At 34.6% G+C, this 27045-nt stretch overlaps 1 protein-coding gene across 8 annotated transcripts in view; it reads right to left on the reverse strand.

The window, feature by feature from the left end:
- DDX60 (DExD/H-box helicase 60) overlaps positions 1 to 27045 on the reverse strand; it is a 109203-nt gene that overhangs the window by 38997 nt on the left and 43161 nt on the right. For 7 of the 8 annotated variants that reach the window (XR_006606242.1, XM_004758121.3, XM_004758120.3 and 4 more), the window contains 13 exons: positions 26727 to 26882; positions 24967 to 25116; positions 22250 to 22369; positions 20992 to 21087; positions 17929 to 18044; positions 16894 to 17036; positions 16698 to 16807; positions 12301 to 12405; positions 11597 to 11725; positions 10394 to 10518; positions 6170 to 6328; positions 2943 to 3090; positions 1500 to 1652 (listed from right to left, as the gene is read on the reverse strand). Coding sequence is in view for 7 of the 8 variants with exons in the window: in XM_004758121.3 (XP_004758178.2) it covers positions 1500 to 1652; positions 2943 to 3090; positions 6170 to 6328; positions 10394 to 10518; positions 11597 to 11725; positions 12301 to 12405; positions 16698 to 16807; positions 16894 to 17036; positions 17929 to 18044; positions 20992 to 21087; positions 22250 to 22369; positions 24967 to 25116; positions 26727 to 26882 (1710 nt within the window). In the remaining variant the exon portion in view is untranslated. Of the gene's footprint in view, positions 1 to 1499; positions 1653 to 2942; positions 3091 to 4976; positions 5032 to 6169; positions 6329 to 10393; positions 10519 to 11596; positions 11726 to 12300; positions 12406 to 16697; positions 16808 to 16893; positions 17037 to 17928; positions 18045 to 20991; positions 21088 to 22249; positions 22370 to 24966; positions 25117 to 26726; positions 26883 to 27045 lie in introns of those variants that run through there. The other variant, XM_045078292.1, reaches the window with a different exon arrangement.

Genomic DNA, 27045 nt, shown 5'->3' on the forward strand with positions numbered 1-27045 from the left:
AAGAACATTAAATTTATATTATAAGTAGAACACATACATTTTTTAAAAAATGTGTTTTCTATAACAAAGCTATCACTATTTCCATACTGCCTCTCTAGAGTGATCTAATTATTCATTCATTAAACTAATAGTAATTAAGGCACTACTACTTAGCATATACTATTTTAGACGTAAGATATGCCAACCAAAAATACATGTGCCTCTTTTCCCCAATTTATAAGCATGTAGAAAATTTTGTCTCTAGTTATTGACCTTTTTGTTTAAAGATTATATTTATTTATTTGAGGGAGAGAGAGAGTTCAAGCAGGGAGGAGGGGCAGAAGGAGAGGGATAAGCAGACTCTCTGTCAAGCAGGGAGCCCGATTCAGGGCTCAATTCCAGGATCCTGGGATCAGGACCTGAGCTGAAGGCAAAATGTTGAGGAAAGCTAAAAGGTAATTTTTTAATCTGTCTCTTAACTAATAACAAGCTAATTATTTATTTTAAAAGTCAATAACTAGAGGGGTGCCTGGGTGGCTTAGATGGTTAAGGGGCTGCCTTCGGCTCAGGTCCTGATCCCAGGGTCCTGGGATTGAGCACCACATCAGGCTCTCTGCTCAGCTGGAGTCAGCTTCCCCCACTGCTTCTCCCTCTGTGTTCTCTCTCTCTCTCTGAAACAAAAAAAGTCTTAAAAAAAAATACTACATAGAGTAATATCCTCTCATTCTCTCCTCTCCTTCCCCCTGCTTTTGCACTCTCTCTCGCTTTCTTTCTCTCACATACACAAATATAATATACATCAGACAAAAAATCTGATATGGAAAATTTTTAAAAACTCAGAGGCTATTCTTAAATACTGCTCAAGATTTAAACTAAGAAATTATGTTAATCCTTCCTATAGATTTATCCAGACCATCCCCATGCATCCTCATGTAACATACTAAATAACACATAGTAAGGGTTGGGTTTTCAAGCTATTTAAAGTAATCTTCCTCTTGTTCATCAGTGATGGGAGAGAGAGAATTTAGTGGTGACTCATCTAAAACCTGCCAAAGTATGAAGTGGGCTCTAAGGAAGTGATACATTCTTGCTCTTACTTCAGCTATTACACTGAAAAAAGATTTGACCAAAACCTATTATAAGTGTCCTCTAAGCCCATGAAAGAATGTCTGTAACCAAAATTATACAAACAGCTGACAACATTCCCTAGATACTATAAATGAAAAAGCAAGAGATTGTTATTCCTAGATCATAAGAGTTACACTTCACTGCAGAAATATTTGAAAAAGTTATCTGTTTAGGGAATAGTTAAATTCTTGAAAAAGAGATAAACTAAATGATAAATTTCAAACCCTCTCCCTCAATTAGATGAGATGGAAGAATATGCAGTGATATCATGTGTTGTAAAAAAAATAAAGGATATAATTAGATGAGAAAAAAAGTTACTATTTTTTCCTTTCATGAACATTCACTTTCATATAGACAGAGCTTCAATTTTTAAAATGAAAAAATTTACCTACCCTAATAAATCCTTTCCTAAAAAGAATCTCAACTAACTGTTTTTCTTTGAAGCTTAAAGAGCTGTGATGATAGCCAATACCCCTTTCTGCCAAAGCCTTCAGCTCTGCACCTTTTCTTGTGAATTTTACTCGATCAAACACCATCTGCAAAGTCTGAGAGAAATAAGAGTATTAGCGATTTTGATCATTTATCTAAGTTTAATTTATATCAGAAAATAATATTTAAAGGAAGTAACGGTCATACTTTGTCGTAGTTTTAAAGAAACACCGCTGCTTGAAATTGACATGAGCAAAAAGAATATTTTACAGCAGCAACAGTAACTATAGGAAATATTCCCAAATCTTTGAACAGACTGTCTCTCACTGTTTGACCCCACTTCAGGGGTGAATAGTACAGACAAAACAGTAGATGAAATACCCCAGAGAAGGTGTGAGTGTACGACCTGCTTTTGCCTGGGGGGAAATCAATTCTCTATTGGAGCCTTACAAGTTCCCCCTATGGACTGAGAGAGAGAGAGAGAGAGAAAGAGAGACTTCTTCAGGAAGGCAGAGCGGGCTTCTTACCCCATATAGTCTGGAAGTGCTTACTTCTCTCTGTAAATCATTCACAAATGGCCTAAAAAACAACCATTCCCTAAGGGGGATAAACACTGTTTATGAGGGGGAGATAAAAGAAAAAAAAAAAAAAACCTTGAGTATCCAAAAGCAAAAGATGCTTCAGTTGTATAGTCATCCATGCAATGGAATATTGAGGAGCTATTCAAATGATGATGTTATTTCATGGTTATTAAAAAGTTTTCAAAAAAAAGGTATACAATAGAACTGTGTGTGTGTGTGCACGCATGTGTGTGTATGTGTGGTCATAAATGAAAAATATATAAAAGGTTCATTCAGAAGGGCAGTGATTACTTCTGATTGATGGAATTGTTTTTATTGTTACTAATTTGTATTTTCAAATTCATCTACCTTAAGCATGAATTGTTTGCATTAAAAAAGTTTTAAGGAAAAAATGGCATAGCACTTTTTTATATTTCAATGTCTTTTGGTAGAATGTTTTAACTATAATATAGACAGCTTCTGATTTTGACAAATTCTGTGTACACTGTACATTATTTAAAGAGTATTGAACCACATGTACCCAAATATTGAAATGAGGCATGTGGAATTAAAGTTTAGAATTCAGGCTGTGAAGAAGCCCTTTGTGATGGAAAAAATAATAAAAAGACAGACCCTCTCAAGAGTTCATTGTTACAAGAAAGAAATAATCTCTAAAATCTCTGCAGAGCCCTAAAGAGTTATGTGTAACTAGAAGGTCACACAGAGAGAATTCTATTCTACTAGAGATTGCATTTAGTTATTACATTCAACACTGTCTATAACTGAGAAATAATGGCTGATGAGTAAAGTCATTTCCTAGAGGAGTATTTCTTTCCAAGGGCTGACCTCGGTGTCTATCGCTTTTTGATTAGCATAAGTGCACTCTTGAGGGATTTCCAGGTTCTTCTCCAAAATCTTGAGTAGATTATTATGTTCAGCTTCATGTATTAGCATTTGATCCATTTTTCTGGGATTTTTCTGGCTTTTTTCATCTCTGTTGGTAAAAATAAATTTTAAGTAATGAATAGTCAGATTTGGCTACCTTAGTGAGCCGGAGACCTCCTAGATCCCCTCATCGCCCAGACATTCACTCCCATATACATCTGTACTATTTTGACTCAGACTTCCTTTTCCACATCCTCATTAGCCTCTGGAACTTGGGGTCCTTCAGTAAACATTTTCCAGTTACCCATATTTTCCCTGAGTGTTCCCTCCCCCCACCCCGCTGCAAGTAGCACTCTTACCAAAGTCAGTTCTCCCCAGATGACCTCACTTCCCCTTACTAAAGTGGCAATCATTTTCTCTTTTTCAGCCTTAATGACACCAAGCATGGAGGTAAGGTAGGTGTCCCCCTTGCTCCACATTGCCAATTTCAGGCTATTGTCCTTCTCTCCTTGTGGTAGAGGCTACAACAGCTTTGAGTTTGGTTGTTAAGGAAGGGATCTCAGCTACCCTGTTCCCTGGAGAATTGTCCTTAACTGACAAGAGCTTCCTAGAAATGCTTGTGAAGTTACAACCTCTCTTGGGAGAGAGGAAGAAACCTAAGGCCAGTAATTAACTAATATGAGGTACAAAAATCACCCACGTGGACCCAAGCTGGGACAATTCTGTGATGCTCCCAGATCTCCCTATTGGATGAGACTCAGGCATGCATATCCACACATATTTTCTTTACTTTCTCCCCCTCCTCTTTTATTGTTGCTTCTTTCACTTTCCTATAGGTCCCTCATGAGCATAAACTTTCAATAAATCACCTACATAGATGTCCCCATCTCAGAGTGTGCTAGTGAAGAATCTTACCTCAGGCATAGTTGCATAAACCCTGGCTATGTCATCAGACTGTATTATCCATTACCTCTCAATGTAATGGCCTTTTATAGACACCCAGATCACTTACCCCTTCTTTAATTATTTTCACTTTGTCTCTTAGCTGTGGGTATAAGACATCTCCAAATATGAGAAGATAGCTCACTGGTATCCCATCGCTAAGAGTTCCCTCCTCCAACTAACATTATCCTTAACTCAAGAGAGAATGATATGACTATGGAAAGGCCTGGCATTAATGTTTGCAGAGCATGCGGCAGAGTGCTAATGGAGACCCACATATTGATGTTTAACTGTAAGTTTTAAATCAAGGTAACAAACTGCCAAATAAAATATATTCTCTCCTACCTCAATAAATATACCTCCATGATAATGTGGAATTTAAAAGGGTGAGAAGGAGCTTCAGGGGGCTATGCCTCCTAAGATCCACTGACTCATAACATTATAGGAATAGATATAGATAGAAGAGGGCCAGAGTGGTACTCTCCAAAACACAGGGTCTCCTCCATATAATGACAATACTGAACAAGGTATTAAAGCATCCTTTATATTTTTATAGTTTGAATTGTTGGTCACTAATCCAATTTGAAATGATGCTCTGAAGAAAAATTGTCTAAAGATCAGTTACTGGGGGCGCCTGGGTGGCTCAGTGGGTTAAGCCGCTGCCTTCGGCTCGGGTCATGATCTCGGGGTCCTGGGATCAAGTCCCACATCGGGCTCTCTGCTCAGCAGGGGGCCTGCTTCCCTTCCTCTCTCTCTGTGATCTCTTCCCTTCCTCTCTCCTACTGTGATCTCTCTCTGTCAAATAAATAAATAAACTCTTTTAAAAAAATAAATAAAGATCAGTTACTGAAAAGGATTATAATTCCTATTCTGTCCCTGTCTGGGCTCTTCACCTCTCACTACTTCCAAGGAAACAGCACAACAGGCAGAGAGAAGTTAAGAAGAAAGGTCAGCCGCAAATTATAACTTGCTCTAGAATGTGAGAAATCTGAATCAGAGAAGTTCTAAAAACTGTGTCTACTTTGAGGAAATATCTGAGTTTGATTATTCAGATTCATTTAAAAATATTTATGAAATGACTATTACCTGCCAAGCAATGTGCTGAGCACTGCAGATAAAAAGAGGAAAATATTAATAATGTAGGAAAAAGAAAGACAAGTGAAAAATAACAGTAATGCATTATAATAACTGATCTACTAAATACTGAAAATGTAACAAGAACACAGAAAAAAAGAGTACTAAATTTAACAGGGGAATTCTAGCAAGATTCAGAGAAGAGATAGCAAAATTATGAATGTAAGCTTTGGGGACAATCCGAAAGGAGTGTACTTAAGGCAGATGGATCAGATTGTGGAAGAACATAGAAGTAGAACAGGTCATGTAAGGAGAACAATAAATGTTGAACATTATTAGAGGAGAGTGGTAGGAAGTAAAACTGGAAAAGTTAGGGCAAAGCCCAAAACCTGTTGGCATGCCAACAACATCCAAAAAATGTATACTTTATCATTGAAGCAAGGAAGAAGGAAAGAAGAATACTGAACATTGAATAATTTAATCAATTTGAAAGTTAGCAAGAGCAATCGTTAGCTATCCTGGAGAGCAGTGAACCTGACCCTCTGGAATCTAAAAAGAAGACCCTTGCAGTCATTCAAGAAAGAAATAATGAGCATGTACACCAGGTGGCAAATAAGATGGAGAGAATAATAGGAAGGCAGTAAACATCTTTAATTAGAGTTGTCAGGATTAGGCATGAGAATAAAGAAGAGGAGTCAAAAGCAAAATTCTATCAAGCATAAAACTGGCATTTCAATCAATTTTCCAATTCATTCAACGTTCACTTATGTGACCGTGAGGATAAATCAGTGACACCTCCATGCTGTGGCCCAAGATAACGTGTTTTGACTTTGCTTGGAGGACTAACTCCTCAGAGACTTTGCTCTGAAAGTTGGAGTCACATACGCTTATTTTGAGGGATGATTATGTCAGGTACATAATCTACCAATGCTCATATGCTGTGGTTCTGCCTCTTTGAAGTCCTAAATGAGACCCATCTATGCAACTAAAGAATATGTACATAAATATTATGACCACTTATCTTTACCCCATTCTTCCACCCAAATTTACACAATTTGCAAATAAGTTCAAGCAATAACTAGAATTTCTTTGCAATACATTCAATGTGTTTCCAATTCGACTTGTGGAGTATTTTAACCCTTAACCACTAATTTGCTTCATTAAGTACTTACATTGTCCTTTGTTTCTCAATGGATTTTTTAATTTTTCGAAGTTTGTTAGTCATATCATGGGCTTCTTTGTCAGCTTTGGGAGGCCTTTGACTCTCTTGCTTTTTCTCCAGGGAACTTCTCACCCGTTTAGCTGTTTTTTCCACATCGCTTAAGTTGAATCTACAAGCAAATGAAAAGACCATTTGCCCTGAAAATTGTATCATAAATAAAATTTAAATTGTATTTCCATCTACTGTTAACATCCTGACATATACCTATTGAGCTTTTAATATCCATCTTTATGAGTTTTATCCTGAATAGGCAAACAAGCTATTCTGGGTCATCAGACTCCTTATTAACTACCTGATAGTAAATAGTAAGTTCCCCTCCTTGTGCAGACCTTACCCCTGAGGCAACAACAATGAGAGCCCATGGAAAATTTTCCCATAAGACTAGGTAAGATACTCCACAAGTAACAGACATAGAACAATGGATTTTCTTTATTTATACACAGAAAAGGGATTGATTGCCCCATGCCCAAAAAAATACAAGATGAGAAAAAGTTTATTCATTTTTTTAAAAGATTTTATTTATTTATTTGACAGAGAGAGGGAGATCACAGTTGGTAAAGAGACAGGCAGAGGGGGAGGAGGAAGCAGGCTCCCGGCGGAGCAGAAAGCCCAATGGGGCTGGATCCTAGGACCCTGAGATCATGACCTGAGCCAAAGGCAGAGGCTTTAACCCACTGAGTCACCCAGGCGCCCCGCGAAAAAGAAGTTTAAAAACAAAAAAGAGAGGCGCCCGGGTGGCTCAGTGGGTTAAGTTTCTGCCTTTGGCTCAGGTCATGATCTCAGGGTCCTGGGATCGAGCCCCACATAGGGCTCTCTGCTCAGTGGGGAGCCTGCTTCCTCCTTTCTCTCTCTCTGCCTGTCTCTCTGTCTACTTGTGATATCTGTCTGTCAAATAAATAAATAAAATCTTAAAAAAAAAAGAATTATGGTCTTTATTTATTTGTATTGTTGTAGTTGCTCTTATATTTAATTCCACTCATATATAGGTCTGCCTCCTAACAGAATCAAAGACCCTTAGCATTATATAAATATGTGTTAGTTCAGATTTCACAAATCTTTTGTGAATTTTAAATGCTTCTTTGTTTTTTTCAAGTTTTATTGAAATATAATTGACATGTAACATTGTGTAAGTGTAAGGTGTACAACGTAATGATTTGATACATCTGCCTATCACAAAGTGATTACCATAAAAAAATTAGTTAATACATCCATCACCTCCTGTGGTTGCCTTTTGTGTGTTAGTCTGAAAAGATTTAAGATCTACTCTTTTAACAATGCAGTATTGTTAGCTATAGTCACCGTGCTATACATTATATGAGACCCTGAGACCCTGGTTACCATCAATCTACTCTCTGTTTCCATGAGTTTAGCTTTGTTAGATCTTATATATAAGTGAGATCATATAGTAAAAATTTTGCTCTTAGGCAGGAATGGAGACAATGTTGGGCTCTTGCCCTAACTTTTTGGATTATGACTACTTCTTTCCAGAGACCAGATAAGGAGTAAAAAATGTTGGTATCCTGGTGAAGTGAGGTTTAAATAAATGGCAGTCTATGTCACATGGCAAGAAATTTTATATAGTAGACAATAAAATAATAAAGTTAATAAACACTTAAACATGTTATCTTCAGGTATTACTCTAAGTATCATAAATATATTAACCCATTTTGTTCTCACAATCACCCTATGAGGAAAGCACTATTATTATCCCTATTCCATAGATGAGAAAATGGATATATAAAGAGATTAAGTGATCTGCCCAGGATTCCACACCTTGAATGTGACAGAGTCTGGCCTCTGAGCCCATGTTCTTAGTGATTTCATGACTAAGAACATGGGCTTCTTTCATGTTGCTTCTTTTTTTTATTTTAATGTGATTTACTTCGTTTAGATGTACACTCTGCATGAAATGGCATCATTTTCATCAACATACTTCAATTTTTAAAATCTAGATCACTAGATCACTTGGAAACAATTTTTCCTCTTAAATCTCTCTGATACCCTATTTAGAATGAATGTTATCAAAATTGGACTTCCATCGATTTCATTTTATCATACTGTACTAAGGGTTTTCATAATTCATTTGTATTTAATTTTCACCCCAACCCTACACATTACTATTTTTATCACCTCATTTTGCAAATAAGGAAACTAAGGCTCAAAGCCATGAAGTAGCTGTCTAGAAGTGCCATACTAATTGAGAGCAGAAGTAGGACACAAACTTGGGACTGACCATGAAATGTGTGTTCTTAAGCACACACTAATGCCATCACTAAACATTAAACGTGCTCCACACATTTCTTTCTAGACACCAAACTGGAGAAGTTTGACAGGGATGACTATTACTTGATACGTTCTCAGATGTACAGATTGAGCCCTAAAAAATCGCAATTTATTGATGATGTAGGGTTACTTAGGATTAAATCAAACTGTGTAAGACCAAGGATTTTCATAGTATGTTCTGCAGAGAGCCCAAAATTTCATAGACATGCCAAGATTCAATTCCTCAAGAAAACTAAATCTATGAGGCTTTTGTGAAACATTTTCCATTTTTTAAGCGTTGATGAATTTTAATGCATCAAAATTAAACATAACAGTTTAACAAAAGATAGCGTAGACAAAGTTAAAGGACAGGTGCTAGACTCAGAGAAGATAACTGCCAAATTGATAACTGACAAAGAATTATGTTGTTGTTTGAAAAACAACAACAAAAACAAAACAAAACAAAGCTGTGAAACCCAAAAAAAAGTTATTTGAATAGCACATGAGGAAAACATTAAAAGACTACTTACTTGAAAGAAATGCTCAACTTTAATACTGATCAGAGTAATGTAAATTACAAAAGTAGCAAGAAATGAATTTACACAATCAGAATAACATTTACAAAAACCAATCTCACAAGCTTGTGATGACAGGTCAAAATGGAAACCTTATGAACTACTAAAGGGACATAAGTTAAGAAACTGCGTTAGAAAAATAGTCATGTTCCATTTATCTCATTAGCTTGCCCATACCACAAAATATAGTGATTGTGCTCCTAAGTAGTTTCCAAAGCAGCTTTTATAGGTACACAAAATGCTATATATTCTGTCGTACTCTGCCCTTTTTTTTTAAACTGCAGTAAAATTAACACACAATATTATATTAATTTCAGGTATATAATATAATGATTCAATATTTGCATATGTTATAGAAATGATCCCAACAATCAGTCTAATTAACATATTACTACACACAGCTACAGAATTTGTTTTCTGGCGACAAGAACTTTTAAGAACTAATCTCTTAGCAACCTTCAAATATAAAATACACCATTATTAACTAGATTATCTATGTTGTACCTTACATTCCCATGACTTATCTATTTTTTACCTGGAACTTTAACTCTTGACTTCCTTCACACATAGGGTGAAAATATTTTACTTCTTCAATGTTTTAAGTATGTATGTGTGCATGAAAAATAAATAGTTATTTTTGGATTTCTGTATTGTAGTTAGGCTTTCAGGAATATCTCAGGTGCACAAAATTAAAAACAATAAAATGCCACACCAATAAACATGCTAGTATGTCGTAAGGATACTTTAATTTTATGTGTGTAAACATTCAATTTATTTTGCAAAATACCTCGATATTTACTGGAAATTTATAAGACTTAAATAAATATAATAGTTTACATTAAAAAGATAAAAAATGGAGTAGGAGACTATTCAAAGATGGTAATTTGTAATAGCACAAGTAAAAATATTTTTTTAAGAACTGGTATTTTTAAGAACTAAATATTTTGGGGGGGGGGGTACTTTGGTGTTTCAGTTGTTAAGACTCTGCCTTCCACTCAGGTCATGATCCCAGGGTCCTGGGATCAAGCCCCCCATCAGGCTCCCTAATGGGAGCCTGCTGGACAGGAAGCCTGCTTCTCCCTCTCCCACTCCCTCTGCTTCTGTTCCCTCTCTTGCTGTGTCTGTCTCTGTCAAATAAATAATTAAAAGAAAAAAACTAAATATTTTCTAAACTAAAAAGTTCTGTTTTTTATATATGCATTCTGATAACAAGTGAGCACCAAAAATAGTTATGAGTACCTAATTTACAACAGTAAAGTTTGTGTAATTTTCCTCAACTTAAAAGAATAAGCCTGATACAAATTACAAACAAAAATTAATTAAATTAAATGACTTACAAAAAAAATAATGCTGGTAACTTTTCCATTTTCCTTAGCTTTTCAACGAGAAGTGGAAACATTGTTATCATGTTTTCTGAACTAAAAACTGAATCAGGACTAAGATTCCTCAGAACCATTTTTGCCTGTAGCAATGAATAAAAAAGTATTAGTTTTAAATTCTGCACAATAAAAAAAGGAATTATTACTTCTGAATAAAATATTTTCATAGTTGTCTAATCTCTATTTCTGTGCTTCTTTAAAATAAAATATAATAAAATACTTATGAAAATATAACATTTTATAAAGAACCATCAAAGAAATACACAAATCAATACACCAAAGAACAACAACAAAAAGACTAATACATATATACATGCATACATATATGCAATTTAACATGCAATTATGTAAGACAACAAAAGTCAGTCAGAAAGAGGTTGTTAGCAAATGATGCTGGTACCACTACCACAGAAGGTGGGGTAAATCAGTTTCTCTCCATATCTTGTATGAAAACCACTTTTAAATGCCTTTTGAAAATTTTTAAATGACAAAATAAATGGAAGAAAATATAAATTAATTATGTTTCTGAGTGGGAGGAGATTACCTGAGTTAAAATTACCTCCTCCCCCTCCTCCTCCTCCTCCTCCTCCTCCTCCCCCTCCCCCTCCCCCTCCTCAAATGGGAAAAACTCAAAACTCAAAAACTCAAATGGGAAAAGTCTAATATAAATCACTCACCAAAAATGAGAAACCTTGATGTATGATAATAAAACAAACTTCAAAATATAAAGACCATCAACTTACTTAATATAAATATGAAAACTTACATGACCCCAGGTGAACATTTTAATACACAATTAGTTTATACAAATTGAAATAAAGATCATAAAAGAAAAAAAATCCCAAGACAAAAATGATGAAATGTATAAAGGCTTCTTTTGAGCTACTGTTACTATGATTTCAATCTTTCTGCTGCCACCGTATCAAAAACACTGACTGTGGATAGTGACACTGCTGTTCTTGTCCTATTGTTACACTGAACAGGAACCCGTGGCTTCTGGGATGTGTTTTAGAAAGCACAGAGGATTAAACAAAAAGAAATGTCCTTTTCCTCTTTCTATTCTACCTCAGAATCATTAGACTTCAGTTCTGCCAAGAGTCGTAAAATGAACATTGAAGACTAAAATAATAGTAATAATAATAATAATAATATTATTATTACCTCCTCAGCGTGGCCATTTTTGATCCAGCTTGTTAATTCGGCCTTTAAGCTCTCTTCATATTTTCTAGCATCCAACTTTTTAATGACTATTTTATTTTTAAAATGAATGAATTTTTCTGGATCAAATTCCTTGAAAAGAAACAGTACAAAATTAAATAAAATTATGCAAAATAATCCAAAGATGTTTCTCAATTATGTATTTCATTTAACAGAATTATAAACTTCTTGTGAGTACAGACTATAGAATGTCTTTTTAGCCCCTCAAAGTTTCCAATATATAAACCTAATAGGATGGAATAGGAATATTTTGAAGAGTTCTCTTCAAAGAAACAATGCAGAGCACAACCACATAGAAGATGAAAACAGACTGCAATTAGGGTATAAAGGGAAAAGGGAAGTACAATGAGCAAATGAAGGAGTATGAATCCAAGATGTAAAAGGAGACTAAAATATCAAAAATATCCCAGAAACTGAAAGAAGAAATATCTTCTGGAATTCAATGGCATTACATACATTAAAGCAAAACACAATATGTTAGCAAGAAGAACGTCTCAAGAGGGATGATTTTGTTTTGGAAACTATCTATAATTTTAAAAGATTAGATGCACATGAACAGAAAGGGTTAGAATTTATCTTTCTGAACATCTGTGTTACCATCCACTGTAATAAAATTAATTCAAATCAAATATGTAATTATTACTTACCTGGGCCCTGGGCCAGCTTTCCCAGAATTGAAACATGCTATCATAGAGCTGGATGGTTTCTCGAGGGGAAAGGGTAAGATCAGAAGGAAATCCATACTTTTCAATCTACATTTAAAATAAAATTAAAAATTTTAATATTCTTTCATTTTGTCTTATATTCTGTCCTTTGCCCTGTGAACATGTGTAAAATCCCTGAACATGAGGCTGCATTATGCCAACATAGTAACTGATTATGTTATTTTTAGAATGTAAGCATTGTGTTCTCTTGTTAATACTACTTGAAAGTGGTATATTATTTTGCCTAACTAAAAAACATATATGTAAGATAAATCCAAAAGTTATCACAATTTTTTAAATATAAATCTTATTTCTGTCACTGAAATGATTGTGATTTCTTAAGTCTGTTACTTAGTCTTTTATACAAGCCCGAGCTTCTCAGTTTCTAAAATGGACAATTCTGCCCGTGCCATAGATTTGTTGCAAGAATCAAGTTAGATAATGTATGTAACAAGTCCAGTGAAATATCTGACAGTTGATGTCTCGATTGTCAATGATCAACTTACAAGTCTTAATTTTTAAAATCAGTTTAATAATTCTATGGCTAAAAGCTGGGAATTCAATTCAGTTGTTCTCCACTACCTAGTAACTAATGAATGGGCAAAACCTGAGCTAGTCTACATTGAGAAGGAAGAGAAATAAAAGGTCATAAATTTGTACCAGCCTACATTTGTAAACACAATAGTATTATATCATGATGCTATTTTGCAAACCATATTGTCCCTAAGGCCCCAAGCAATGGTAAGAATTGATCTGTACTGAGCAGAAAGAGGCAACAGTTCCTTCCACGACTTCCTGGGGCAGACAGCTCTCCAGGACTGAGCAGCTACTCCTCTGTGGCATGGTAATGGGTCGCAAAGGCCAAGATCTGTTTTTTCTCTTTTCTTTTTTCTTTTTCCAGAAATAGGCCTCATATGATTGAAGGGCAGTCCTTCACCTCAGTTGGATTAAGGCCACCCTACTCATCCTGTTTCACCCCTTCTCTTCTCAAATTATTTCTGTGACTAAGCTGAGGGGCAACAGTCGGGGTGGATGGTTCTTCTCTTTAGGTTACAATAATCTATTATGCTTTTTTGTGCCACTGAGTTCTTTCATATTAATCTGAAGTATACTATACAACATCAGGAATAGTTTACTCATTTGGGAAGGTCTGCTTGTTTTGTATTGCTGCTACTTTAAGAAACACACTATATAAACACATGCTACGCACACAGCTATCAAAACACATTTAACAATGCCCTTTGGGTTTATCCTGCATTCCTTCTGCAAAAGTCCAGAAGTCTTAAGAAGACTCATACAACAGTGTGACCCTTGCAGAAGTCATATGGGGTCAGAGCATACTGTAGCAATTCTGTTGCTTTCCAGTGACTCTATTAATAGCTAGTGAAAAGGGAGGAAAGGCACTTGGACCAAAATGCCAATCTTGCTAGGTGCTCCAAATCACTGCACCTATTGCTACTTAAAGATAACCGGCCTAGAACCATCCTCCACAAAATAAATAATTTTTTAAATTCTATGCTGTTTTAGAATTGTCAGGTGACAGTGGGGAAAGAAAGGAGACAGAAAGAGACAGAAAAAGAAGACTTATTTATGTGTGGGTTTTCATCCATATTCTAAATCTAAAGTGTGAGGTTACAGGGATTTTGTCAATATTTTAGTTTTATTTAGGGTTTGGATTGGGCCATTGCCACACAAAGAGAAACTTCTGAAATAAAATCTTATTAGAAAATTGCCATGATGACATGGGGAGATGGAGAGGAGAAGGGAGTTGAGGGAAATTGGAGGGTGAGATGCACCATGAGAGACTATGGACTCTGAAAAACAATCTGAGGGTTTTAAAGGGGCGGGGAGTGGGAGGTCGGGGTATCAGGTGGTGGGTATTAAAGAGGGCACAGAGTGCATGGAGCACTGGGTGTGGTGCATAAACAATGAATTCTGTTACACTGAAAAGAAATTAAATTTTTAAAAAATTACCATGATTAGGATTCATTTGGTTGCTTTTAGAAGCCATTGCATCATAGCCCAAAGGCTATAACGTGATTCCCATTCATTCACTCATTCAGGTATTTGTTAATAGATCATTCAGAAACCTGTGATGATAGGGCAAACTCTGAAGTCGGTCTTGGTTGCATCCTGGCCCCACCACTTAGTTTTGGTGCAATAATGAGTTAGTTAAATACTCTATGCCTCACTGTTCTCATTTGTAAAATGGGAGTATCAACAACACATCCATCCTAAAACTGTTGTGATCATTTAAAGAGATAAAATACATAAAATTCTTAGAAATAAAGAAAATGATCAGTTTAAGTTGGCTGTCTTTACTTAACATATATTTATTAAGCATCTTTTATATACACAGTTTTTAGGAACTCATAAGGACATAAAATTTTGTCTTCAAGGAGTTATTCTAGTAAGATAAAGGAGACATGTATATCAACAACTTTAGCAGTAAGCTGATCATGACTGGTGTCATATAAGAAATACAGACAAGGTGCTATGGAGAGATTACATCCAGCTAACAAAGTCACAGAAGGACTCTGAAGATGTTTCACATTAGAAGATTCATACAAGGGCGCCTGTGTGGCTCAGTGGGTTAAGCCTCTGCCTTTGGCTTGGGTCATAACCCCAGAGTCCTGGGATCAAGCCCCACATCGGGCTCTCTGCTCCTCGGGGAGCCTGCTTTCCCCCTCTCTCTTCCTGCCTCTCTGCCTACTTGTAATCTTTCTATCTGAGTCAAATAAATAAAATCTTTAAAAAAAAAAAAAAGAGTCATACAAGATAAAGAGGATCTGGGGGCACCTGGGTGGCTCAGTGGGTTAAAGCCTCTGCCTTTGGTTCAGGTCATGATCCCAGGATCCTGGGATCGAGCCCTGCATTGGGCTCTCTGCTCAACAGGGATCCAGCTTTCCTCTCTCTCTCTCTCTCTGCCTGCCTCTCTGCCTACCTGTTATCTCTGTCAAATAAATAAATAAAATATTTAAAAAAAAAAAAAGATAAACAGGATCTGAACAACTGGCATTTGGCATCTGTTGGTGGAGTCAGGAGCAATATAAATCATGAGGTCATCCACATAAGATACATCAGGTTTTGGGGCCAGGTTAGAGAAGACCTAGGAAGCCAAGCCAAGGAGCTATGGATTTAATCACTTCCAAAGGAAAGCCATTAAACTTAGCAAGATCATAAATATGTGTTAGGAGTTTTACCTGACAACAAAATTTAGAATATATTCTACTTGCTAGGTTTTGAAAGGAAGGTAAATAATGACTAATTATCACTTTGAGAGGCAATGAGAGCTTGAATGGGTTATTCCTAAGAATAGTATGAGAAAGGAAGAGAATTATGCCTGGAAAATTAAGAAGTCTTCCCCCACAGATACCTCGATGCTCCAAATAATATCTTAAGACCTCCACTGTATTGATTCACTACCAAATAATCATGTTATAATTGTTGCATTAGTGAAATGTCTTTTCCTTATTTAACCTAACTGACAGTGATCAGATTCTCACATGTTCTAGGAGCTTTCCACATATAGTTGTGCACTAAGGGTTGGTGTCACAAAGGTGGACAGAGACACATGGGTACTGAGAAGGACAATGGGCAAAGATAATATCCAGGAATAAATAAATTAACTTAAAAAACTTCAGTCCAAAAAAATGACTAAAATTTTTAGTCATTTCTAAGCCTTGTGGATCCAAACATCACTGAGGGTTCATTGAAGACTACAAAGTTATTTTTGTTACTTTTAAAAAACCGATGTTAAAAATATTCTTCAACCCTGAGAAAGGATGATATTCTGCCATTTGAAACAACATAAATGTACCAAGCACACTATGCTAAGTTATACAGAGATTAGTCAGACAGAGAAATACAAGTGTCAGCATAATATCACTTATACATGGAATCTAAAAAAGTCAAACTCATAAAAAACACAGTAAAATGATAGTTACCAGGGGATGTGAGGTAGGGGAGTTAAGATCAGTTGTTTAAAGGCACAAATTTGCCAAGAGTAAACACAACATAGAGATTTAATACACAGTATAATAAATATGGACAATAATATTGTAGTATAATTATATAATGTGATAGAAGTGCTAATATTGTTATCACAATTATTTTACAATATATAAATATATCAATTAACATGTTATACACCGTACATTTATACTTACATGTCAACTATATTCAATAAACTAAATAAAAAATAAAACTAACGTTAAATATCTGTTACAAAGTATCTATTCTACAGTTCTCCTAAGAATCAACTAGGCAGCTTTTCAATTTTAACATATATACAACTAATTTATATTAGTCAGGACAAATATGGCTAAAGTATTACTTACATGGTCTGTTGTTAGTGCAGCACATGGGTGAAAATGATCAAAACAGATGTCATGATGTTTTATTGAACATATATACTTCTCTAAATCATTGTATCTCTCACCGTAGAGCACTAACAATGAAGAGGAAGAATTTCCAAATCAGTGGATACATAAGGACTGCAATGATTTTGAAGTAAAAGAAAAATTCCAAACATACCAAGTCTAACTTTATATGATTCCTTTATTTGGAAGTAATCTTTGGGAGAATTGGCACAACAAACAGCATTTTTTTTCAAAGCAGTATTTTTTCTCATTGTATTGTCTTCTTGTTTCCAGTAGTGTTTTACTGATTGTAGCCACCTTAAAAAATAAATTTACATATTATGCAAACAGCAATATAATGCTACTTCTTGTGACATTAAATATTTTAAATAAAGATGCCTTAAAAATTATAATTAAAGGAATAGGCCTTAGAGGCAGACTACCTGAGACTGAATTCCAGCCTCCTTATTGTTGTCTGATGCTCTTGGTTGAATCACTTACATTGTTTGTAGTTCATTTTCCACATTCTACATTCCATAAAAATGGAAATAATAATAGTAGTAGAAATACAAATCAATAGTAGTAATGGAAATAGTAAATCATAAGGGTTGTTGAGTATTAGTAAATTATTAATGTTAATTATCAATATCAATTATTAAATTAGTATTACTGAAATACTAATTATTAATATTAATAATTTGCTATTTGCAAAACACTTAGAATAGTGTATGACAGACAGTAGCCTTTGCTCTAATTGTTATAGCAATGAGGCAAAAATCTAGCCCAAAATGAAATGGGCTTTTCAATTAGTAAGGTTTTGCTATCTTTCTAAACATCTACAAAGTGGGACAACAGAAAAAATCTCAAGGTCTGTGTCAGGGAATGTCATTATACTATTTCATTTTTTCTTTCTTGCTAAAGGACAGAAGAAAAAGGAACATAAATCTATCACTGCTGGTGGACTTTTTTTGACATATGAAGAAATTTTTTACTCAACAGCAGATCTGGCTGGGACAGTCCTTGATTTTCCATTACTGAGTGTGGCCTTTCTCAGCACCTGCCAAGAAGTGTGGTAGCTGCTCTGTTGCTTGTACAGCCAGAGATAAGTTAATAAACTCACCAGAAAGTTAGGAAAGTCTCCAGAACCTATATAGAAAGTATAAAATTTAAAACTGAAATGCATTTATCCAAATTGGAACATAATACCTACTCAGTGAGATGCTGAGGATTACTTATGGTAGCTGAAAGAGCCAGAAAAGGGCATCGGATCATGACAAGGAGATGCTCCCAGACTTCTGCTCCAATTTCTCCACCAAGACAATGGACCTATTAAAAAAAATTCTCCTTTAAAAAGCTGATTTTAAAATAGCAAATGAAAATAAGACACAGAAGCTCAAATCACCATATATAGTTTCATGTTCCTTCTATTGACAATGCCAAGTTTATATAAATATCCACAAATCAGGTAAGAGAAAATCTTGACACGAATTTTCTTCAATCCCCATGACCAATCCATCAATAATTCCTATTTCTCTTACTTTCAAAAATTTCTTTCAAATCTATGCATTTCTCTCCAATGTGTACTGTCACCCAAGCCACCATCATATCTCAGCTGCACCACTACAACATCCTCCTGACTACCACCTAGTTTTCCTCGATGTCCCCTAATTCTTCTATCACAGCCAAAACGAAATGTCTTAAAGACAAATTAGATCAGTCCATGTCCCTAATTAAATTTCTTCAATATCTTCCTTTGCAAATGGAACAGAATGTTAACTCCTTAACAGGGTGTACATTATACTTAATTTGTCCCCCTCTTGCCTCTCTAGCTTCGTTACTAAGTCATTCTGTCCCATCCTGCTCCCCCTCTGTTTAGGACATACTAGACTTTCTGTTGTTCCTTGAACATACCTTTCCTACCTCAGAGCTTTTACATGTATCATTCCTCCTGCTTAACATGCTGTTACCCCTCTTTTCAGCTTGCACAGTTCAGGCTAATGGCATATCATTAGAAGGACTTTGCTGACTGCCACTCCAGAGTTGCTCTCCTATGGCCTTCCTCCCATTATCAGTCATGCCAGAGTGTTCTTTCCCTTTACAGTATGTAACAATATGGGCTTGGCATAGTCACATGTGTACTTGTTTGTGTGCTTACTTGTTTAATTCTCTTTTCTTCAATTACTCTGTGACTCTAGAACCTGTGCATTCCCAACACCAACAGTGCCTGGCATGGGAGGGGAACCCCTTAAATATTTGCTGAATTAATGAATGAATGTCTTTTAATCAAATAGGCAAACTAAACTCAATTCAGAGAAGATTCTCAAAGGTAGTCTTCTTTAAACAGATTAAATTATGAAGCCTGGCAATTAGCGGGAAAGTACCACCTGAGACAGAGATTAAAAGTTGTTTTTTTTTTTCCCACTGCCCATTTGGTTTTGCCTGGTTAGATAATATACAACTCTGCTGAACGCTTTGTAAAAGCAGATAGTACTTCCCTCTGACCCTGCCAGAATTGGCATTAGCCTTCAAAACCTTTCAGCTTTACCTTATATAAAACTGGGGAAGTTTTATATAAGGTAAAACTTATATGAGGTAGGGGAACGCCATACCATTTCAGAGTTTTGAAATTAGAGTACAACTGAAGTTCTTGATTACAGAGAATTGTTGAATTTTTATTTTGAACAGAAATATTCAAAGCCTTCAAGATGCAATATATACAGAGTAACTAAAAATAAGCACCAAAAAATCAGTATCAAACAAATAAAACATATAGCCTACTTAGTAGCTCCAAGTTTACAACAAGAATAGTTAAGTTAAATACAAGTTTATCATCTTCTTCCACTTCAGGCTGAAATTCCTTGGAGCAAAGGAATATATCCTTTTATAATATTTTAAGTATCTTTCAATAAATATCCTTAATAAAATATAAGGATAAAATGTTATAAATATTTAATACATATTTATTTAATATCTATTTAATATTTATCATTTAATATAAATATTAAATAAATAAAATATATAAATATGTATATTTTATATATTACATATAAATTATATTTTAAGCATATAAATATATATAAAACATATGCTATATGTAAATGAATACAATATGAATATTGAATATGAATATGAATGAATTTAATAAATATATATTTTATATGTATTATATAAATATATAAATATAATACATGATTATATATTATATAAATATATGCTATATATAAATTAGATATTATAACATATGTAAGTAAAATATATATATACACAAATAAAATATATGACTATAATAAACATATTTAATAAACAGCATATAATATTTAATAAATATATATTTATATATTTAATATATAATATATTAAACATGTATTCTATATTATATAAATATATTTTAAGTATATATATAAAATATATATTTATAAAAATACAAAATAGAATATATAAAGATAAAATATTATAAATATTTATAAATGCTATAAAATTTTATAACATTTATAAATACTGTAAAAATGCTATAAATATCTTCCATTTGTCTCTATAAACTTCCATTATTTTCCATCCTGGTCTCTCTGGCTTCACTTCAAAGACTCCAATGCTCTCTTTCTCCCTTGGACTTGGCCAATGGAGAGCCTTGGCAAGGGATCAAGAGCAGGAAGGAAAATGACATCTTTATTTCATTGGCTCCCTTCCTGAAAGGTTATCTTGAATTAGCTATGCCCCTCAAATAAGATAAATACTCACAATACAGCTACCTCAATCAATCTCCTTCTGCGTATCAGTAACTGCTTCTTTGTCTTGTCCCTTTAAGCATAGGGGTAAGTTACTAGCTCTGAATACCACACTAACCTTTATAGTTTCCCTAACATACACTTTTCGAAAACTCTCTGTTGTGTTTTGACTGGCCATTTGTTTTCTGTTGTGTTTGATGACTGACAAAATAATTCACATAACTGCTATCATTGTTAGAGACCAAAATGCTTTGCTCTAGAAGTCAAAACTGGATTTTGAAATCTCTACCAGGAAAACTTATGTCATGGTGGTTAATTCTGCCTTGTTACACAGACCTCTGCAGCATATACCAACATCCCCTATTGAGTCACAACAGCAAAATGCAGCCAAAAGACAGCATGATTCACTGAGGAAACCATTCAGAAGGAAGTAGCCCCCACAACCTGAACTCTATACAAAAGGATAAATGTCTTAAAGTACCAAATATCTTCATTATAGCACTTATGTACACTAGGAAATCAACCTAGAGAAACAATACCAAACCTACCTCATCGAATATAACATATCTGATCCTTTTCACCCACGTTTGGCGATGAGGAGCTAATAGCAGAATTTCAAAGCAGACAGGAACTGTAATAAGTACCTAAAAATAACATTGTATAAACAAAAATTTTGAGTACTTTACTATGTGCAGACTTTGTTATAAGAATATGAAAAATAGAGTTAAAACTCCTGAGTATACCTGCTAATAAATATGATATAATATCACTTCTGAGAATATTTCATTAAAATTGTGATATATTAGGTTGAACCTTATAAAACTGTAATTCTTATGAGTCAAAGTGGTAAAATATCATATTTGCTGTTTAAATTCTTATTTATAAGCAAAATAATACAAATGGAGTTAATCATCGCAGGTTTATTTCTTCAATCTGACCCTGAGATAGTTTTGTTTAAAAATGTCTATAGAGGATCAACAACTATGGATATTGGGAGAAGAAGAATTGGGCTGAGGGAGAAGTTATACTTCAAAACAGGCCTGATGAAACCTTGGTGAACCTGGTACAGAATTCTGGAGCGAATACTGGCTGTCAGAGCTATTCCACATGAGGCCAAAATGTCCCAGAATTTATACCCCTGCCTAGCTCAACCACAGGACAGGGACTGTGGAGGCAGAACTAGAGGAACTGACAGCTGGCATTTGTCTTGACCACTCTCCCAACATCTGGGCAGCAAGTCCATCCTTGAAAGGCAATCTGGGTAACACATCTTCATGTGTTATACTATATACTATATACTATACTATATACTATATACTATATTATGTACTATAATCATCTTTTCACTTTTTGTTCAGTCTTAATTATGTATTTATGAATTTGTTAAGGAGGAAAACTATCTATGGCTTACTTACGTTTTTTAAATTATGAGTATATTACTCATCAAGAAAAGTGAGAATATCCTGATTACCAAGAAAAAGTCTTTCTGATTAGAGATTTTTTATTAATTTTTTATAGCATTAGGTTCTTCAGATCATTTTTAATCCATTTATAAACCAAGATAATGTACTAAACTATAACTGAAATCTGAAGTTCAAACCTAAGTGTTCTTAGAGAAAGATGACTGCTATTTCTCAACTCTTTGGAATATAACAATATTAAATTTTCTGTAAAGCCATTTCATCTTTTGCAAATTCAAAAAATCATTTCCATGAGGCTTTGTGAAGATGCTGAATTTTGTTAAAGAGAAATATATTAGTACTATTATATAATTTGATAACAAATGCATTAATTAATATAACCTACCTGACAGTTTAAGGCATCGTGACGATAATCCCTTGTAAAAACACCACACAGAGCTTCACCATTTGGCAGATTTTTGGTGAAACGATTCTGAACAGTTGCTGCCACTTGATTAACAAGAGCCTGATTGACAAGGGAAGAAATTCAATAATCACATAATAAAGCACAGATGAAACCTCAGAGAATGACAGGAACTGTCTAAAAATATGTACAGTTAAAAGTCAGAGAGCTTGGGGTGCCTGGGTGGCTCAGCTGGTTGAGCAACTGCCTTCGGCTCAGGTCATGATCCCAGACACGCGGAATTGAGTCCTGCATCAGGCTCCCTGCTCCATGGGGAGTCTTCTTCTCCCTCTGATCTTCTCCCCTCTCACGCTCTCTTTCACTCTCTCTCTCTCTCAAATAAAATTTTTTAAAAATCTTAAAAAAAAATGTCAGAAAGCTTAACAGAACCTTTCTTATGCCCATCTACTCTAAATACACTAACATGCTCTCTTTGAAATATTTGACTAAGCATGTGAACCACATTGATAAACTTAAACTTAAAGTAAAATGGGGGGAAATTTGGCTTAATCAGAAGGAAAAAAACAGGAAATGTTGCTCATATATCAGAAAAAAATAGCTGAACACCTGTGTGACCAAGGCTTAGAAAGAAGCTGTGAGTCTACTATAGAAGAAAGACCAAGTGAAGGATTGTCAGATAGATATGTGGTTCTCCTATTTGGGAACTACCTTCAGACATCTGAAGTTTGAACATATACATGAATACTTAGGATCAGGTGACTAGTGGAATCTGAGTATGTGGAATCTATAAACATCTATTTTATACTTTATGCCCCCCTCAAAAGTAACACAGATTAAAACATAAATTTTAGGGGCACTCAGGGGGTTAAGTCTCTGCCTTCAGCTCAGGTCATGATCTCAGGGTCTTGGGATCAAGTTCCACATCGGGCTCTCTGCTCAGCGGGGAGCCTGCTTCTCTCTCTCTCTCTGCCTGCCTCTCTGCCTACTTGTGATCTCTGTCTGTCAAATAAATAAATAAAATCTTAAAAAAACCCCATAAAACATAAATTTTAAAACATAAGCATAAAGACACTAAAAAGTGAACATTTTCACATATCTGAGCACACACGGAAACATTAAATGAAAATACTGAAAGACCTAAGTACACAAAGTTAGTAACAAAACATTGTCATTAATATGACTCAACATAGTAAAAAGACAAAATAACCAATAAAAGTATATGCTATGATACACAAAGAGCAATGTACTTAGTATACAAAACAAATGAATGAAAAGCCAATCTCAATTCCCCCAAAGTAAAAGACAAACGGGCAAATGCATCTATAAGTAGTTCATGAATAAAAAAATGTCAGTGCCCAAAATCACATAAAGATACCCAAATGACTAGTGATCACAGAAAAGCAAATTTAAATATGAGATAGCAGTTTTCACCTGTGAGTAAGGCAAAACATTTTAATAATAATAGAAATGTTAGAGAAGATAAGAGAATACACAGTGCCATATCTGTCAGTGGGAATAAAAATGGATTTGAACTTTTAAAAGAGTAATTTGGCAAAAAGTAACCATGTTGTTACTAAAATTCTACTTCTAGCTAGGTTAATTTTTTATATATATTACTAATTTCCAGTAATGAGCACTTATTAAGCCATGAAAAACAAAAAAAAAAAGCTACAATAAAAAATAGAGTGCTCATTTCAACTAATCATATTGATCAATCTGATTCTAAGGCTGACCACAATTCACTAAATTTTTCCTAGAAGCTTAAATGGAGTCTGAATTCATTTTAATCTATAGAATTAAAGTTATTTAAACTCAATGTGCCTTTTCTAAGAGTAATCACTTTACAAGGGTTATGAGTGAGGATATGCAAACTTACACTTTCTGAAAGTCAAACTTTCTCCTTAATGACAAAGATCATATTTTTTGTTTTTAAATTTAACATTAAGCAGTAATAGATTTAAAAGAAATATGACAAAACAAATGGGCTTGAGAAACAGGCCAGTCACGAATGCCCAAGAGCAAACCAGTGAAATTCCATAAACCCTGCAAAGCCAATATTAGATTCCTAAGTGACTCAATATTGCCCAGCAAAGTGTGAGTGCTTCTCTCAAAGTAAGCATAATGCTGAATGACAAACCACAAGACCAGACCTTTTCCTCACAATGGTTCTGAGAAAAGAGTTATGTTGGCCTCTAAAACTGGAAGGAGAAAATATAGGTCACAAAATAAAGTGAAAGTTATAGAAACAGAACAAATTGATGGATGCCAGGGGTAGGAGTTGGAGATAGTGGGTGAAATGGGTGAAGGTGGACAAAAGGTGCAAACTTCCAGTTACAATATATAAGTAGTACATATGTAATGTACAGCGTGGAAACTACAGTTAACAATACTGCATTGCATATTTGAAAGTTGCTGAGTATAGATCTTAAAAGTTCCTATCATAAGGAAAAAAGTTTGTAAGTATATAAGGTGATGGATGTTAACTAAACTTATTGTGGCAATTATTTCACAATATATACATATATCAAATTATGTGTGGTACACCTTAAATAATACAATGTTATATGTCAATTATAGATCAATAAAACTAGAAAATAAACAAATAATATAAAGTGAAATAGATTCACTGTGTGAGTACATGTATTATTTTAAAAGAAAAGTTTAGGAATGAAAGAAAATTCGAGTCACTTGAGGGCTACCTTTGTTGGTGCAACATACACGACCACCCCTTCACTGCTCTCCTTCAGCACCTTCTCCATGCAGTAGTAGGAAGCATAGGTTTTGCCTGAGGACGTTGGGGCGACAATCACTGCTGACTCATTATTATCCACAACATCAAGGAGCTCTCGCTGCAGGGTTCAGAGAACCATTCACATCAATAATATGAACAGCATGTTACCAAAGCAAATCTATGAATACACTTCTATTATAATTTTCTGAATTTCATATGGAATGATGGGGAGTTGAAAATGCATGAAGAAACACGGGAAAATCTGAAAAACTCATAACATTCTCTCAGAAGACAGGATTGCTATGCTTTTGAGCATCTGGAGGGGAGTTTGTGTGTGAAAAATGGAAAATGAGCCTGAATAAAATATCTCGTCACTGAGAAGATTTCTTTTTATCTAAGTATTTGTCATTGATTCAGTAGAGTGCTTCCCTAAAGGCTTTGAGAAATTAAGTTCTAAGAAGTAGCCAGTGTGTATTTTTGTAATAGTGAAATGATAGCTAAGGAGAAAGAAAATCAATCCTTCATAATTTCACTACTTATCTTTTCTTTATATACAAAAGAATGTCAGTTACCTACTTTGGAGGGCACAAGAAACTTCAACCCTTCAGTTTATGTTTTTTTTTTTAATTTTTTTTTATAAACATATATTTTTATCCCCAGGGGTACAGGTCTGTGAATCACCAGGTTTACACACTTCACAGCACTCACCAAAGCACATACCCTCCCCAATGTCCATAATCCCACCCCCTTCTCCCAACCTCCCTCCCCCCAGCAACCCTCAGTTTGTTTTGTGAGATTAAGAGTCACTTATGGTTTGTCTCCCTCCCAATTCCATCTTGTTCCATTGATTCTTCTTCTACCCACTTAAGCCCCCATGTTGCATCACCACTTCCTCATATCAGGGAGATCATATGATAGTCAAGCAGAGAAAGACAACTGTCTGCACACTCTTAATGTAGGTCCACACTGGGCCACATCTCAAAATTAGATGGACACAGAATAATTGAAATGTGTGTGGAATTAATAAAGAGCACTTGGCAGCTTTGTGTCTTACACTAAAGTAAGGAACAGGTCCTCCCATTCCTGAAAAGGAGGCAGGAATTTTTAAAGATCTTACACTATCATCAATATAAGAAAGATAAAGTCATATTCTGAATTTGAATTCTAGTAGACTGAACCTATGAAATTGCATGTTTGTAGGTAAATACATTCATTTATTAGCAATTTTATATGGTTTAATCTATGCAGAAACATACCATTTTACCCCAAGTTTTATATCCATCAATTTTACATGTATGTATAGAAGAATGCCTATGATGGTGACAGGTATAGCGTGTGAATATCTAAAAAAATTGCTATGTTGTTTAAACTACCAAAACTGCTCTGTGTGCATTTACATATGAAATCTTCTATTGACACAGGGAAAACATGGAGGTTGTTCCACAATGATATAACTGAATAATACAGACAGAACTTTAAAAATGTATGTGAATTCATCCAAGTACCTCCATTTATAAAAAATGAACAAAATGAAAATTTCACTTCCTTTAAATGGAAAAGACTTTCTATTTCATCATTTCCAATGATAAAATAATTTTAAATAACATGACTCCATATGAAGTTCATGCCAAATATAATATGTAAAGCCACAATAATGAGAAGGTCCTGATATTACATTTAATGATAAAATACAAATAAAATAAGATTTTTGTTTCATTCAGTTATTACCTGCCATGTGTCAGGAATAAAATCCTGAACTCTGGGATCTGGATCTTTTCTCTCATCTCGTATCAAATAATGGCCCATGTACTGTAGTTGAAACCGAACTGGCCCAATGCCGATTGAGTATTTATCTATTTTCTTCTTTATGTCATCTCTTGCAACCTACATTATTTCAAAAGTCCATTTGGAGAGTTATTTTAAGCTACAACATTATTTAAATAATTAAGTAATTAATTTAATGTATTATTGAGTACTTTTTACAAGAAAAGCATTTTACCATCTTTTCAATTTTGTAGTATTTATTGATGAAGTTCTTTACCACCTC

This window comes from Mustela putorius, unplaced genomic scaffold, assembly GCF_011764305.1.
Source record: "Mustela putorius furo isolate JIRA1106 unplaced genomic scaffold, ASM1176430v1.1 tig00000242_pilon_pilon_pilon, whole genome shotgun sequence".
NCBI lineage: Eukaryota > Metazoa > Chordata > Mammalia > Carnivora > Mustelidae > Mustela > Mustela putorius.